The following is a 17954-nucleotide window of genomic DNA, read 5'->3' on the forward strand; positions in this document are numbered from 1 at the left end:
CCGTGTGTGTGTGTCGGGGGGGGGGGGGTGGCGAGGGAGGCGTGCCGGGGCCCCGTGTGTGTGTGTGTGTGTGTGTGTGTTGGTGGGCGGGGGGGCGGCGAGGGAGGCGAGCCGGGGCCCTGTGTGTGTCGGTGGGGGGTGGCGAGGGAGGTGAGCCTGGGGCCGCGTGCGTGTTGTGGGGGGTGCCACTGAGGGAGGCGAGCCTGTGCCCTGTGTGTGTGTGTCAGTGGGGCGGGGCGCGAGGGAGGCGAGCCTGGGCCCCGCGTGTGTTGGTGGGGGCGAGGCAGGTGAACCTGGGGCCGCGTGCGTGTGGGGGGGAGGGTGTGCCGAGGGAGGCGAGCCCAGGCTCTGTGAGCGGTCGTGCTGGTCTTGGTGGCAGGTGAGCGCAGGCCCCATGAGCTGTGAGGTCAGTGATACTGGTGTCTGGGGTCTGTCCCTGTTAGCCAAGACTTAGCTTGGGAAATTTCTTTGTAAGACCTTCGGGCGTATGCTGTTCTGGTTGGTGCTTTAAACTAATTACGTTTTCCCATGGTAGACTCAACCCAAAATCCATCACTTCCCAGTTTCATTAGCGTACAGAGTTCAATCTTCGCAACTTTTGTAACGCTCAGGAAAATGCAACATTGTCTACCTCAGCAACTAGTTTCTCCCCTTTAACCAAGTGCTGGAGACAGAGCTCCACCATTGTGATTCCTCCGAAACTAGCTATAGGAGAATGGGAAACAAACAAATTTTTGTGTCCTGCAGTGGAATGATCAGATTTCACAGAGAGAATGTGCTCTCCAAGCTATTGGGGTGCCTGTAGTACCTTGTAACGTGGTTTGAGCTCACTGGTTGGGTCCAAAGCAGATGTGCAGTGGTTAGACTAGTAGTGGACGACCTTGGCTGGAGGGGTGGAGGGTGGGGATGTGTGCAGCCCACTGGGGCTTCACCGGTGGCCCACAGACTCATGACTGTACTCTTACCCCATGCACCTTGTGTGCACTGGGGCACCAGAGTCCTGCCCTTCCTAAACCTCTCTCTTTCCTCCCGTGCTTTTGGAGCACGCCAGTTGCCTGATTCGTGTACTTCCTCCTCCCTCCCACAGCTGGAATGTTGGGAGTCAGCTGTCCACAGCATTCCAGTTCTGTGTGGGAGAGGGAGGAGCCCGGACAGAGTCTGAATCAGGTGATTCTTGTGTGCTGAAAGTTGGGAGGGCAGGGAAGGATCTGTGGGCTCCAGTGCGCACGAGGCCTGGGGGAGTCACAGGTGGGAACCCCAGCGGGTTGCAGGCTGTGGTGGTCCACCCCCTTTTCCTATTTGTCCATTCCTGGGTTAGACACAAAGTACTGCTTTGGTAATTCTTAGAAGAATCAAGTCAAACTCTTCTTCCTGAGGGAGCTGATCTGAGCTGGAGAGTGGCTGTCCTTGGGCAGTATCAGCTCCATTTTCCTCTAGTACTGTGCTGGATGCTTGACTAGAGGTGGCATGTGAGCATTAGGTTAGGTCCATAAAAGGCTATTAGCCAAGCGTAGGAATGGTGTCCCTGGCCTCTGATTGTCAGAGGCTGGAGGGCTGGAGATGGATGGCAGGAGAGAAATCGCTTGACCGTTGTCTTCTGTCCACCCCCTCGGGGGCACCTGGCAGTGGTCACTTTCGGCAGACCGGCTACTGAGCTGGATGGACCTTTGGTCTGACCCAATATGGCCGTTCTTATGTTCATTGTCTTGGTTTCTAGGTGTTAGAATTGCATCCCACCATGTCTGAAGGAGAAGCCAAGCAGGTTCCCAGCAGTGGCTCAGATACAAAGTCAGAAGCCACATCATCTGGCCCAGGAATGACCTCCGTTTCTCCACCAGTGACTTCTGCAGCTCCAGCAGCACCCCAGGAAGAAGAAGAGGAGGAGAGTGAAGATGAGTCTGAAATCCTTGAAGAGTCTCCCTGTGGACGGTGGCAAAAGAGACGTGAAGAGGTCAGTGCCCTTCAAATGGCTGTGGGTCTGAGAACTTGTAATGATTGAGGGGATGGGATATAGAAAATAGGGGATGTGTTGAGGATCAGGTGTGAGAGCTGGTGAAAATTCTGTAGTGTCTTTTGAGAAGAGGCTGTTTTTTGGGATTACTGTAGCATTAGTTTCCCTGGAACATGGAAGAATGGAACATGAGGAAGCTCAGCCTTGGTATGAGGAGCTGCTCTGGTCTCTCTAAGATGAATTATTATTAGTAGCCGTGAGTGGAATAGGACTAACTCAATGTGAGTAGGACAGTTCCATGTCCAGGTTTCTGTACAATCTGCCTGAGAACATTTGCCTGCCATCATTTTTTTTATTTGTTAGTGGTCCAGTCATAGAACAGGTTTCATTTCCTGAGCTGAGCTATTCTCTCTCTCTCTCTCTCTCTCAAAATAACTCTCTTGATACTTCCTTTGCATCCTTCTCTCCCTCTCATCATTTCCAGATGGCAGTTTGCTTTGCCCTTGTTTGTGTAAGAGAGTGAGATAACAAACAATGTGCCTGAGTGCTACTGAAAGCTTTCCGGGTGGAGGGGTTATCTCCTACCTAATCCCCAATAAGTTGGTGAGAAATTCACATGCCCCACTTGAAGATTATTTTCCTCAGTCTCTGGAATATAGAGTCCAGGGGCCTATTTCTGGTCTTTGTTTGTTAGGGGTTTATTTCTCTTTGTCCAAGCTGGGTTAGAGCTGGTACAGGGATTGTAATTGTGGCATCAGTACACATTTCTCATCAGGCCCTTTATTGTTGGACTGCCAGAGCACTGGCCAGTTTGCATGTTGCTATCTTTGTGTGGTGATTGAAGTCTCCTCTGATGTGGAAGTCACCACAGGCACCCATCCCTCTGTCAGCGGTTGGCCAGACTCTTATAGTTGTGGCTGTACTTTGGGCTTGACTTGGAACTTTAGACAGTGCAAAATACTGTCTTTTAAGCAGGGGTAGGCCATGTAAACTTGACTTCTGCTGTTTGCTCTGCACTAAGCTCCTAGTGCATGGCAGAGTTATGTGTACCTTATGTAAAGCTCCCACTGGGCTGGCACAGACTCCAGTTTCTATGTAGTTTCTACTATGGCTCTTGGATTTCACACAGTCCTGGATGTCTGTTTCCACAGCTGTCACCTGCCAGGACATCAGAATTTGTCTGTGAGGAGTCCTTGGGGTGGGATTGGTTCCCTGATAACACACATGTGAATTTTTTTTTTTTGAGGCTTATGCAAGCCAGAGGTCGCTCACCCTTCTCAGAGCTTGGCCTTACTAGGGAAATACTTGACATGAAGAAACTTCATGGTGAAGATGAGGCAGTTGTAATTTTAACACCTAAGTTAGAAGGGAAAGGTGAACCTGAGGCTTCCTCATAGTCTTTATTTTGACTTGCTAATACATATGAGAATTATATGATGCCTTGTCTTCACTTTCTGTTGTTAGCTAGCCTAAGGTAAGAGTCTACCTTATTTCCTAGGGCGGGCATACCCTTGATGAGTACAAAAAGTAGGGTATGTGTATGCAACTGCAACTATGTTTGGTCATCTGTGTGATGATAGTTACACGAGCACATGCTCTTTTCTTCACAGAGCCACATTTTATTAAGCACCCAGGTTGGATGGTGCTTTAGGGAAAGAGGCAACTGTTTTGTATTCCTGTTTATCCTCTTAATTTATTATGTGGCCCCATGCCTTATTCACTGCACACCCAACAATGCCCAGGTGCTTTGTATATTGGACAGACTTCAAACTGTGTTAGACAAAGAGTTAGTGGGCACAGAACAACATCAAAACACTCCTGATCCCCAAAGCTGTTAGCCGGCATTTTAATGGCGTGGGCCATTCTGTTAATGACTTAAGAGTTTGCGTGTTACTGAAGAGGAATTTTCACAACACTCTTCAGAGAAGCTGTTGAACTCTTTTATATTCAAATTTGACACATTAACACGTGGCTTGAACCGAGATTGGAATTTTCTGGGTCGCTATAGGGGCTTGTTTGCATACCTGGCTTAATCTAATTCTTGGCTTCCCCCACCGCCCCCTGTCCCTCTACTCTCTGATTTGCTCACCTTGCTAATTTTTTTCTGATTTGTCCACCTTGATTACTGGTTTTGGTTCTCTTTGCCTTAAATACTGAGTCTTTTCTGGTATGGCTATGGTCTGAAGAAGTGGGTCTGTCCCACAAAAGTTCACCTAATAAATTATTTTGCCAGTCTTTAAAGTGCTACTTGACTGCTGTTTTGTTCCAAACATCCATGCATGTAATGACTAATGGTCTTGTGAGTTTTTCTGTGGCATTTGTCACTGGAATATTGGAGCCTAACAAATGTTAAATGATTTCTTTTCAGCAAGCTTGTGTGGCAGAGAAGGTTTTTGCGGACAGGGAAGCTGAGAAACGAGCAGATTAAAGTCAAAAGTTTGCAAGCTTTTCCAGTTGTGTGTTTTCCGGAATACTAGGGTATTTCTGCAAAGATAGAGAAGTAAATATTGCCTCATTTTTATGATGGAAAAGCTGAATCAAAGGAGCAAAGAGACCTGCCCGGTACCATACAGTGAGCCAGTAACTGAGGCAGGATTCCTGACTTTTCATTCATCCAGATGAAACTGCCTTCCTGCTAGAGGTGCCGACCATCTGCAGCTCTCTTTGAGCAGCCTCTGAGTGTTTGGCACTTCAGAAAGTTGGGCTCTGTGTGTCAAGTGGGGCACCCAGAAAAAAAGGAACACACAGCTAGTGCTTATCTATGCAGATTTTGGTTTGAGATGCCCAGTGATCACACACAGGCTGCGTCTTCACGAGAAGCCTCAGTCGACAGAAGTCACTGTGTGGCAGAGTCAGTCTCATTCCTGGGCCCCAGGTCCTCTGTTTAGTCTGCTGGCCCCACCATATGAACCCCGTTACCCTTGCTGGGGCCCCAGAGCATCTACCCAACCGTTTTGTCGATGGAACACTGTCAAGAGAAGTGTTATACCTGAATGTGGGGGGAGAGAATGCTGCTGGCGGACGTGCCGGGTTTTTTTGACAAACCGTCAACAAAGTGCGTTGTGTGTGTAGGTGCTCCGTGGTTTTTCTCAACAAAAGCCCAGTTTTGCCAGGAAAAGCTTTTTGCGTAGAGGTAGCCAAAGTGTATGGGTTGGTTAGAACAGTTTTTTGGGTGACAGTCAATTCTCTTAACCATGTAATCAGTCTTTCTCTTCATGCAGAACAGCCTTCCTTAAGGCTTGTCTGCATGGGGAAACTGGCTGGAATAGCTGTAGCAGAATAAACTATTCCCAGATAGCTTCTTGTGTGGATACTGTTTTGGCATAAGTCATTCTATTCCAGAAGTACTGCTATGGATGTGCAGTGCAGTAATTATTCTGTAATTAGTGTGACTTAATTCCAGTACAGCCTTCACAGAAAGCACTGTTGTAGAACAACTGTTTAGCCAGTTTCCCTGTATAGACAAACTCTTATGCAGCAATCAGGTAGTAATCCTGTTGAAAACACTCATTGCACAGCTGGTTCATTCTGAGCATCATCCAGGCTGTGGTCTGAAAGAAGTCAATGTCTGTGGAAGAAAACAGTGCATAATTATTAGACTATATCAAGATGTATGTGCACATGGTAGCAGAACTAAAGCTATGCTAGCAGCTTTCATCCTGTCCTTTCCTGTCTTTTGAATTGTCTTTTTGATCTAAATAGCATTCCTTTAATGCAGATTGATGTATGTAACAGCCTAGTTTTTTTAAAAGCCACTCTCAAATTCTATATAACTGTATCCTCCTTTTATGAGACAGTATGTAGCAGTTGGCAAACAGTGGGGCTTTGACAAATCGCCAAGAGGTGGGTGGGCCTTCATAGGGTTTGCTAATAGAATGATAACCATTAAGTGTTTATCTTTTTTACTGTGTGCTTTGGGTACCAGTGGAATCCTAGAATACTAGGACTGGAAGGGACTTCAAGTGGTCATCAAGTCCAGCCCCCTGCCCTCATGGCAGGACCAAGTACTGTCTAGACCATCCCTGACAGACATTTATCTAACCTGTTGTTAAATATCTCCAGCGATGGAGATTCCACAACCTCTCTAAGGCAATTTATTCCACTGTTTGACCACCTTGACAGTTAGGAACTTTTTCTAATGTCCAACCTAAATCTCCCTTGCTGCAGTTTAAGCCCATTGCTTCTTGTTCTTTCCTCAGAGGCCACGAAGAACAAGTTTTCCCCCTCCTCCTTATGATACACTTTTAGATACCTGAAAACTGCTATAGTGTTCCCCCTCAATCTTCTCTTTTCCAAACTAAAGTCCAGTTCTTTCAGCCTTTCTTCATAGGTCATGTTCTCTAGACCTTTGATCATTCTTGTTGCTCTTTTCTGGACCCTTTCCAATTTCTGCACGTCTTTCTTGAAATGCAATGCCCAGAACTGGACACATTACTCCAACTGATGCCTAACCAGCGCAGAGTAGAGTGGGAGAATGACTTCTCGTGTCTTGCTCACAACACACCTGTTAATGCATCCCAGAATTATGTTTGCTTTATTTGCAACAGCATCACACTGTTGACTCATGTTTAGCTTATGGTCCACTATAACCCCTAGATCCCTTTCTGCTGTAGTCGTTTCTAGACAGTCTCTCCCCATTCTGTATGTGTGAAACTGATTGTTCCTTCCTAAGTGGAGCACTTTGCATTTGTCTTTATTAAACTTCATCCTGTTTACCTCAGATCATATGTCCAATTTGTCCAGATCATTTTGACCCTATCCTCCAAAGCAGTTGCAACACCTCCTAGTTTGGTATCATCTGCAAACTTAAGCGTAATTTCTATGCCAATATTTAAATTGTTGATGAAGATATTGAACAGAACAAGTCTCAAAACAGACCCCTGCGGAACCCCACTTGTTATACATTTCCTGCAGGATTGAGAACCATTAAGAGCTACTTTCTGAGTGTGGTTATCCAGCCAGTTATGCGCCCACCTTATAGTAGCCTCATCTAAGTTGTATTTGCCTAGTTTTTTGTTAAGAACATCATGCGAGACCGTATCAAATGCTTTACTAAAGTCTAGGTATACCACATCTACTGCTTCTCCTCTATCTGCAAGGCTCATTATCCTATCAAAGAAAGCTATCGGATTGGTTTGACATGATTTGTTCTTTACAAATCCATGCTGGCTGTTCCCTATCACCTTACCACCTTCCAAGTGCTTGCAGATGTTTTCTTTAGTTACCTGCTCCATTATCTTTCCTGGCACTGAAGTTAAGCTGACTGGTCTGTGGTTTCCTGGGTTATTCTTATTCCCCTTTTTATAGGTGGGCACTATATTTGCCCTTTTCCAGTCTTCTGGAATCTCTCCTGTCCCCCATGGTTTTCCAAAGATGATAGATAAAGGCTCAGATATCTCCTCTATCAGCTCCTTGAGTGTTCTAGGATGCATTTCATCAGGCCCTGGTGACTTGCAGACATCTAATTTTCTTAAGTGATTTTTAATTTGTTCTTTTTTTATTTCAACTTCTAACCTTACCCCTTTCTCCCTAGCGTTCACTGTGTTGGGTATTCCTTCGTCAGACTTCTCAGTGAAGACCGAAACAAAGACGTCATTAAGCATCTCTGCCATTTCCAAGTTCCCTGTTACTGTTTCTCCCTCCTCACTGAGCAATGGCCCTACCCTGTCCCTGGTCTTCCTCTTGTTTCTAATATATTTATAAAAATTCTTCTTGTTTTCCTTTATGCCTGTAGCTAGTTTGAGCTCATTTTAGCTGTGTCTACACGTGCACGCTACTTCGAAGTAGCGGCACTAACTTCGACGTTAAGCAGCGAGACGTCGAAGTCGCTAACCCCATGAGGGGATAGGAATAGCGAGTAGGGACCGTGTAGTTGTTGCGTGTCCCGCAACTTCGAAATAGCGGGGTCTGCCATGGCGACCATCAGCTGAGGGGTTGAGAGACGCTCTCTCTTGAGCCCCTGCGGGGCTCTATGGTCACCGTGTGCAGCAGCCCTTAGCCCAGGGCTTCTGGCTGCTGCTGCCGCAGCTGGGGATCCATGCTGCAGGCACAGGGTGTGCAACCAGTTGTCAGCTCTGTGTATTTTGTGTTGTTTAGTGCAACTGTGTCTGGGAGGGGCCCTTTAAGGGAGCGGCTTGCTGTTGAGTCTGCCCTGTGATCCTGTCTGCAGCTGTGCCTGGCACCCTTATTTCGATGTGTGCTACTTTGGCATGTAGACATTCCCTCGTAGCGCCTATTTCGATGTGGTGCCGCGCAACGTCGAAGTTGAACATTGACGTTGCCAGCCCTGGAGGATGTGTAGATGTTATTCATCGAAATAGCCTATTTCGATGTTGCTACATCGAAATAAGCTGTTTCGATGTAGGCTTCACGTGTAGGCGTAGCCTTTGTGCCTTAGCCCTTCTTCTCTTTCTCCTGCATTCTTGTGTTGTTTGCCTGTATTCATCCTTTGTGATTTGTCCTTGTTTCCATTTTTGATATGATTCCTTTTTTATTTTGAGATCATTTAAGGTCTTCTGGTTAAGCCAAGGCAATCTTTTGCCATATTTTCTATCTTTCCTACGCAGCGGGATAGCTTGCTTTTGGGGCCTTAATAATGTCCATTTGAAAAGCTGCCAATTCTCCTCAGCTGTTTTTCCCCTCAGTTTTGCTTCCCATGGGACCTTAGCTACCAGCTCTCTGAGTTTACCAAAATCTGCCCTCCTGAAATCCATTATCTCTATTTTGCTGTTTTCCCTTCTTCCCTTCCTTAGAATTGTGAACTCTATGATTTCATGATTACTTTCACCCAAGTTGCCTTCCACTTTCAAGTTCTCTACCAATTCCTCCCTATTTGTTAAAATTAAATCTAGAACAGCTTCCCCCGGTAGCTTTTTCAACCTTTTGGAATAAAAAATTGTCTCCAGTACAATCCAAGAACTTACTGGATAGTCTGTGCCTTGCTGTATTAGTTTCCCAACATACATCTGGATAGTTGAATTTCCCCATCACCACCAAATCTGGGGCCCTGCATGACTTTGTTACTTGTTTAAAAAAGCCTCATCCATGTTTTCCACCAGGGTAGGCGGCCTGTAGTAGACGCCTAGCAGGACATCACCCTTGTTTTTTACCCCTCTTAGTCTAACCCAGAGACTCTCAATATGTCCATCTCCACCTCAGTCCAAGTGTGTACATTTTTAATATATAAGGCAACACCTCTGCCCTTTCTTTCCTGTCTATCCTTCCTAAGCAGGCTGTACCCTTCAATACCAACATTCCATTCGTGTATTATCCCATCAAGTTTCCGTGATGCCAACGATGTCATAGTTGTATTTATTTATTAGCACTTCCAGTTCTTCCTGCTTATTACCGATACTTCTTGGATTGGTATACGGGCAGCTAGGATGTTGATTTGATCTTGCCTCCCTGTTTTGCCCTGACCCTCTTTTTACTCTGACATTGTTACCCTTGCTGCCTCCCATTTCTGACCCATCTCCCAGGTTTCCATGTTCTCCACTTACCTGTGGGCTTTGCTCCCCTGCCCCTGTTGAACCTAGTTTAGAGCCCTCCTCACTAGGTTAGCCAGTCTGTGTCCAAATACAGTTTTTCCTCTCCTCAAAAGGTGAACCCCATCTCTGCCTAGCAGTCCTTCCTGGAATAGCATCCCGTGGTCAAGGAAGCCACAGCCTTCCTGGTGACACCATCTTCGAAGCCAGGCGTTCACCTCTAGGATGCACCTGTCTCTGCCTGGGCCTCGACCACTGACAGGCAGGATTGAGGAGAATACCACCTGTGCCCCCAGAGCCCTGAAGTCACTCTTGACCTGCTCAGTGTCACACCTCGCAGTATCATTAGTGCCCACATGGATGAGTAGCATGGGATAGTAGTCAGAGGGCCGGATAATCCTCGACAATGCCTCCATAACGTCTCGGATACGGACCCCCGGCAGGCAGCATACCTCCCGAGATGAAATGTCAGGGCGACAGATGAGCGCCTCCATCCCCCTCAGAAGAGAGTCCCCGACCACCACTACTCTACCTTCCTTCCTCGCAGTGGTGGCAGCTGACCTCCCAGCCTTTGGGGTATGAGGCTTCTCCTCTGCTATACGGGGCGATTCTTTGTCTCCTGTATCAAGTACAGCATAACGGTTTCCTGGTACCACGGTGGGAGGGTTCTGAGCAGGGGTGGAACACTGCCTACTGCCAGCAGTAACAAGCTGCCAGTGTCTACCCTGATCTATCTATCTCCTCAACAAGTGGTTTATCAGCTGTCCTGTGTACTGGGACAGTTACCTCAGCTGTCTCCACATGAATACTGTCCAGGAACTGCTCGTGGAGTTGGATACTCCTCAACTTGGCTACCTCCTCCTGTAGCTCTCCCACCTGCCACCTGAGAGATTCCTCCAGCAGGCACCTTTCACACTGGATGGTCCCCAGCCTGGATATCAGTGAGTGGGAATTGCAAGCCACAGTCCCTGCAAAGCCACATCAGGATCCTGGCTAGAGGCATCCATGCTCAGGCAGTGTCTGGCTGCAGGCACAGGTGGAGGAGACAGTAGTAGTGCTGGCACAGGTGTTGCAGGTCTTCCTAACCATCGTAGGCCTCCCTCTGTCCAACTTTGTCCCGAACTCCCTCTTAAACTCCCCTGTCTGCAGCTCCCTGTCTGCTTCGTTTGAATGACACCACTTTGAATCAGTGGAATGCAGGATAGAAAATTAAAAGTAATGTGGGTGAATGTGAGCAAAGAATGGAAGCCATACTCACCTGACAGGGGAGAGGCTATCTTGGGAAGCAGCATCTCAGAAGAAGACTTAGGATTGAGTTGGATAATCAGTTGAAGATGACCCTCTGGTGTGATGATGTGGCCAGAAATACTGACGTAATCCATCGATGCATAAACTCTATCTGTGAATACTTGATGGACTTTATTCTGTCAGAGAGAGGTAATAACACAATGCAGTGCCTGGGAGCTCAAACTAATTTAGACTGAAAATAAGGTCTAAACTTTTAAGTGAGAGTAATTAACCATAGGAACTCTTTAGCAAGGGTCAGGGTAGATTCTCCATCTGTGGAAATTCAAGATTGGATGTATTTTCACAATGTCCTGCTCTAGGAATTATTTTGAGGAAGTTATCTAGTATGTGTTATATAGGAAGTCAGACTTTTGGTCTTGGAATGTAGGAATTAACAACACAGTCATGGTCTGCATGTTTATCTTAAGTACATACTATGGTTACCTAGCAGCTTCTTATCAGAACTGGCCCTTTCAAAATTGCTTCAGATTCCCACCAGAGATTTTGTGCGTTCCCTATGTATGGTTGAGAATGTTTTCAGATATGCATTACTTTGCCTTTATCAGCAAAGAATTTCATCTGCTGTTTCCTGGCAAGGTGGGTGAGGATATGTTTTATTGAAAGAACTTTTGGTGAGAGAGAAAAAAACACTCTTTCTCAAGTCTGGGAAATGTACTCAGTGTGACACCTAAATACAAAGTCAAACATTAGCATAAATATTTAGTACACAGTTTTTTTTAAGGGACCATTCAAGGTGAAATGGCCTGTTAGCACTTCTGTAGTCTTATGATGGAAAGTTGCCAATTTGATGAGGTTCCCTTTGCAACTCTTCACAGTCAACTTTAGAGTTAAGTCATTTTATATCATCTGTAAACTTTGCCACCTCATTGTTTATTCCTGACTGACCTGGGAAATTAGGTAGCTGAACAGGGCAGGTCCCAGTCGAGATCAGCAGCAGAGCTTGCTGTTTATCTCTCATGCTATTTACAGCAGTTATTAGAAAACTACTTTTCCCTCCCCAAGGTGTTCAGTGGGCGTTTCCCTAAGCAATTTTGACTGAAGAATGACCAAGAACCCCAAACCATACCATGTTTTCTTTGGCAGCTGAGGCTGATCTTCCTTCCTAATGAGCTGCCTATTAGTTACATTGTGTCTTGTATGCATCCCTGGGTCACAACAAGTTCATTAAAACCCTGTATTTGCCAAGAGGGTGTGTTTCAGTGTTAGCTCAATCATACTTTCATATTGGGATTGAGAAGACTGCTGTTCCCTGGGGCAAACTGCAGACAGTTATAATCTGGAACAAGCATGTATTGTCCACATGAGCCTTCAGAAACCTGGTCATTGACGGACAACATGAGGCAAAAACTTTTCTGTATGCTTAAAACAGAATTTTTCATTTGTTGGAACTTTCTAGCTCTGTGATATTTCATTGGTGTTTTAGACTGTATGTGAATGCAACTTGAATCAGATTCACTTCTGCATGACTGGCATACTCAGCAGAAGTAAATACTACTGGCCTGCCTGTGTGTGTGTTTTTTCTCTTGTAGCCAAGTTGTTTTCTCAGTTTCCTCCAGATGGGAGGATGCTGACTATATCCAATTCAACACAAGTGCCTGGATTTTTTTCAACTACCTGAAAGAGAATCTAAATTTATATATTCGTAATAGTATGGAAGCTCATAATGCAACTAGAATGGGTGGTGGCCCCTAAGCTTAATGAACATGAACCCTTAATCAGTAAATTGGAGAGGGTCACTTAAACTGGTAAGTGTTCCATTTTGATCAAGAAATTGAAACCATTGAGGTGCTGCCTGTTTGAGGTCACTTGAGCACCCTGAGCATGTGTGGTGCTATATGATGCACAGAGGATGACAAGGAACTGATGGATGGGCTAGTTCCTTTGCCCAGTGATGCTTCTTACCCTGCCAGGGGAAGCCATGTTGTGTTACTGAATTAGATGCCAGGTAGTGGATAGGAAAAGCAGATCAGCCTCTGACCACAGCCAGCAGTAGTGTAAGCTCACTCAGAGTCTGGGTGTATTTGTGGGAAAAGTCGTGAGCCTTCTTGCAATTACCCCTATGGTCAGTTGATGTTTTTGATCAGAGTCTTTCCCAGATGCTGATATGCTCTGAGTCACAGGTTGAAGGTCATCATTGGAAAGATGCTTTAGGGCTATGGTCTACTGTGAAGTTACTTGACGCTAACTTCTCTGCAACATGGGGACATAAGAATGGCCATACTTGGCGAGCCCAATGTCCTATCTTCTGGCAGGGACTGGTGCCAGATGCTTCAGAGGAAGTAAACAGAATAAGGAAATTATCAAGTGATCCATCTCTTCATGTCCAGTCCCAGCTTCTGGCAGGACACCAAGAGCTCAGGATTGTGTCCCTGATGATCTTGGCTAATAGTCTTTGTACTGGATCTTCCGAGAAATTTTAATTCATTTTTTAACTCAGTTATACTTTTGGCCTTCGTTTGGAAGAATGTGTTTGTGATGCACAGATTGTGGTACGTGCACAGTTCAAGGAGACGCTGTCCATTGTCATTCATTTTTCCCACGCCGAAGTGTCCTAAGCAGGAAGGCCATGAGGCCCAGTCAGCTCCAACTCTTGCATTGAAGTCACCCAAGATGTACAGTTATTCACGAGCAGGTATTTGCGCTACAGCAGCACTAAGCACGTCATAGAACTTGTCTTTTACTTCTGGTGTGGCGTACAGGGTTGGAGCATAAGCGCTGATCAGGTGGACAGGACCGGGGCAAGTTTGAAGCGTGATCTGAAGAAGTCTTTCTGATCCGCCCATGACTAATTCCACCATTTGTAGAAGGGTGTTTCTGACAGCAAAGCCAACACCATGCTCTCTGGGTGGTTCTTGGGCTTTACCCTGCCAGAAAAAGGTGTAGTCCTTTTCCTTTAGAGATCCCGAATCTGCGAGTCGCGTCTCTTGCAGTGCAGCGATATCAACTCGGAGCCTCTTCAGTTCCTCGTTGATGACAGTGGTCTTTTGGGTGTCACTGATGGCCTGAAGATCTTCAGTCAAGCCGGTCAGCACGGTCCGCACATTCCAGCAAACAAGCTTAAATTGTTGGTGTTTCTCATTTCTTGTTTTTCTTACTGGTTTGCCTGGTGCCCAAATTTCAGTCACTTGTCGGGTTCAGGAACCTTAAGCCTCACATACCCAGCGAGGCAGGTGAACTGTGGCGGGACAGTACCCTATTGGCTGGGGGCTGCCCAGCTTGAGGCGGGCGGTGACTGTCCAGTGAGATGCGAGGATCTCTCCCACCGTCGAAGGCAACCCCTGGCGCTCATTCTCTACGCCAATCGAGCAAGAGCTTATAACCGGTATCTGTTGCCTCCCGTGTTGACGCAACGCTGTTCAGCGATGCCGGAGTACCTCTCTGGGTGCGAGCCTGGGCACTTTTTATGGAGACTCTGGGCTGCCCAGACACCAGTGTCCCCCTCTTGGCTTTACTGATATAGTCCAAAGGAGAGGATAACCTCTACGTCTGGTACCAGCTCAGCTGCAGGAGTTGCCAGGACAGTGCCAGAAGTTGACACCGAACCGCCTTCGGACTCCACTCTGGATTTTCTGTCAGGGTTTACTCCCTTAGCCTTGCTCCTTCCCAGGATAACCCACAAGGCAGTGGGGTGTGGAGAATGTGGTTAAGGATCCCACTACTTCATACCTCCCTGTCACCACGAGTCACTATAGCTCCCTGTGGAGCAATGACCTCATATCCCCAGGACCCTCCTCCCCACCTTTCGTGCCCCCCCCCCCCACAGCTACCATCACCATAGGACCCTCCCCAACCCACTACCCCCATCTGCTCCCATGTCCACCCTCCTCACTGCACTAGCCCCTTTCCCCCCAGCTGCTCTCAGTGCCCCCAGGTCCACCATCGCTCTTGAGGCTCTTATCTTCAGAGACTGCTTTTCTTGATAGTGCTGCCTTGCAGGGCACAGGTGGAACACCATATCTGAACAGGACAACAAACATGGGGCTTCTCCCTCCGCGAACTCCCAGAGGCGAACTCCCTTCCCTGTTAGCTGCTGCCCGCTGTTCGCTGAGAGCTCTCTTCTCATAGGGGGAGCTGCTAGCTGGTCAGGCCTGGCTCAAAGCCTTGCTTCCAGTCCAATCAGCCCTTGAAGGCTCACCTGGCAGGAAACTCCCCCTTTTCACACCTTGCAAACTGCTCCTCTCTGCACCACACAAACACATTCTTCCAAACGAAGCCACCGCACAGAGTGTCGTGGAGACACCCACGCTCGAAGCACTGGCATCAACTAGACCTGGTCATCACTAGGTGTAATAACCTCAAAAACGTCATTCTGACGTGCAGCTGTCATAGTGCTGACTGTGATACAGATCACTTGCTAGTTTGCTCCAAGCTCAAGCTGAGACCCAAGAAGCTGTACCGCTCTAAACCTGCTGGAAGGCCCCGCATTGACGCCAGAAAGACGGCAAACTCGGAGAAAGCTGAAAAGTTCAGAGAGACCCTCCAGGAAAATCTGCGCAGTGGCCCTGGGGGCGCCGATGCGACATCCAAATGGCAACATCTGAGGGATACAGTTTACAGCACGGCCTTGTCGGTGTTTGGAAGAAGAGCTAGAAACATGAATGACTGGTTCGAAGCTAACTCTGATGAGATGATTCCAGTCTTTGAAAAGAAGCGCGCTGCACTCCTGGAGTACAAACGCTCACCGAGCCAGAGTACCTAGCAAGCGCTTAGAGCGGCCAGAAGAACAGTACAGCAGACAGCCAGGCACTGTGCCAACAACCACTGGCTCCAGGTATGCAGCAGCATCCAGACCTGTGCTGACTTTGGTAATCTCAGAGGAATGTACGAGGGTATGAAGAAGGCATTAGGACCCACCCAGAACAAGATGGCACCTCTGAAATCCACATCTGGTGAAGTCATCGCTGATAAAGCCAAACAGATGGAGCGCTGGGTCGAGCACTACTCCAAGCTGTACTCACGCGAGAACGTTGTGGTTGACGCAGCCCTCGATGCCGTCGAGCTTCTACCAGTAATGGACTAACTGGATCAGGAACCGACTGTGGATGAACTGAAGAGAGCCATTGACAGCATTGCAACAGGAAGGGCCCCTGGCCAGGATGGTATACCACCAGAGGTGATCAAGTGTGCTGCGGACACACTCCTGGAACCCCTACATGAGCTACTGTGCCTGTGCTGGAAAGAGGGTGAGGTTCCACAGGATATGCGCGACGCTAACGTTGTAACATTGTATAAGAACAAAGGAGACAGAAGTGACAGCAACAACTACCGTGGAATCTCCCTCCTAAGCGTCACTGGTAAACTGTTCGCTCGTGTCATCCTTGGCAGACTCCAGAAGATTGCTGAGAGGGTGTACCCCGAATTGCAGTGTAGATTCCGCACAGAGAGGTCTACCGTTGACATGGTCTTCTCTCTAAGGCAGCTGCAGGAGAAATGCAGCGAGCAGAGGAAGCCACTCTACATAGCCTTCATCGACCTGACCAAGGCCTTTGACTTGGTCAGCAGGGATGGTCTGTTCAAACTGCTCCACAAGATAGGCTGTCCTCCACGGTTACTCAAGATGATCCAGTCGTTCCACGAAGACATGAGAGGAACCATCCAATATGACGGCGCATTATCGGATGCTTTCAGCATCAGGAGCCGTGTCAAACAAGGATGCGTGCTTGCTCCGACATTGTTTGGGATCTTCTTTGCACTCCTCCTGAAGCATGCCTTTGGATCTTCAACAGAGGGCATCTTGCTGCACACAAGATCTGACGGGAAACTGTTTAATCTTGCAAGGCTGAAAGCTAAGTCTAAGGTGTGGGAAGTCCTCATCAGAGACATGCTGTTCGCAGACGATGCTGCTGTAGTGTCTCACACAGAAGACCAGCTTCAAAAACTGCTGGATCAGTTCTCCAAAGCGTGCAAGGACTTTGGGCTTACCATCAGCCTGAAGAAGACATACTTGGTCAGGATGTTGCTGACTCCCCATCAATCAGCATTGATAACTATATGTTAGAGGTCGTCCATGAGTTCGTTTATCTCGGTTCCACCATCACTGACACCCTGTCGTTGGAGACTGAGCTAAATAGGAGGATCAGAAAAGCGGCCACAACTCTCTCCAGACTCAGCAAGAGAGTGTGGAATAACAACAACAAGCTGTACACTCACACCAAAATGCAAGTCTACAGAGCCTGCATCCTCAGCACCCTCCTTTATGGCAGCGAGACTTGGACCCTGTATGCCCGCCAGGAAAAGAGGCTGAACGTCTTCCACTTGCGCTGCCTCGGCGCATCCTTGGAATATCATGGAAGGACAGAGTTACCAACACTGCCGTCCTCGAGCAGGCCTGAATCCCAACCATGCACACCCTCCTCAGGCAGCGTCAGCTCCGCTGGCTTGGCCATGTCCACAGGATGAATGATGGAAGGATTCCAAAAGACATCCGGTATGGTGAGCTAGCCTCTGGCAAAAGACCTCCCGGACTCCCCCAGTTGTGCTACAAAGATGTCTGCAAGAGAGACCTCAGAGAGGCAGACATCGAGCTGGACAACTGGGAAGAACTAGCAGACGACTGCAGCAGATGGAGGCAGGGGTTACACAAGGGCCTTCAGAAGGGCGAGTTGAAGATCAGACAGCTAGCAGAGGAGAAGCGAGCTCACAGAAAGCACACTAAGGACTTGCCAGACACCCACTACATCTGCAAGAGATGCAGCAAGGACTGTCACTCTTGTGTGGGTCTTCATAGTCACAGTAGGCGCTGTAAATGAAGCCCTCAATTGAAACTATAAAGGGCGTGATCCATAGTCTGTGCAGACTGAAGGATGCCTTACTACTACTTCTGGCCTTCACAGAATATCCCTTGGTTCCAAAGGTTGACTGTTCAAGTACCTAAAAGGTTGTTACAAGGAGGAGGGAGAAAAATTATTCTCCTTGACCTCTGATAGGACAAGAAGCAATGGGCTCAAATTTCAGCAAGGGAGTTTAGATTGGACATTGGGGAAAATCTTCCTAACTGTCAGGGTGGTTGCGGAATCTCCATCATTAGAAATTTTTAAGAGCAAATTAGACATTTTGTGGTGCCAAAATTTGATATTTTGACCTGTGTATAGCCTGAGTGCTGGTGATACTTTTTAAAGTCACTGGTAGTGCTACTCAGTGCTCCCCCCAGTTTTTCTAAAAAAAATAAAAAATGAGGAGCCAGTACTCAGCTGCCTCACTGCCCGCCCCTG

The 17954-nt window shown here is 47.4% G+C and overlaps 1 protein-coding gene across 2 annotated transcripts in view; it reads left to right on the plus strand.

Annotated features, from left to right (window-relative positions):
- The window catches only part of NRBP1 (nuclear receptor binding protein 1), a 92640-nt gene that overhangs the window by 2886 nt on the left and 71800 nt on the right, over positions 1 to 17954 (plus strand). For both annotated transcript variants that reach the window (XM_074991600.1, XM_074991598.1), the window contains exon 2: positions 1718 to 1951. In XM_074991600.1, coding sequence (XP_074847701.1) covers positions 1739 to 1951 — 213 coding nt within the window. In that variant the 5' untranslated portion in view covers positions 1718 to 1738. The remainder of the gene's footprint in view (positions 1 to 1717; positions 1952 to 17954) is intronic.

Source organism: Carettochelys insculpta, chromosome 3 (genome assembly GCF_033958435.1).
Source record: "Carettochelys insculpta isolate YL-2023 chromosome 3, ASM3395843v1, whole genome shotgun sequence".
NCBI classification, from domain to species: domain Eukaryota; kingdom Metazoa; phylum Chordata; order Testudines; family Carettochelyidae; genus Carettochelys; species Carettochelys insculpta.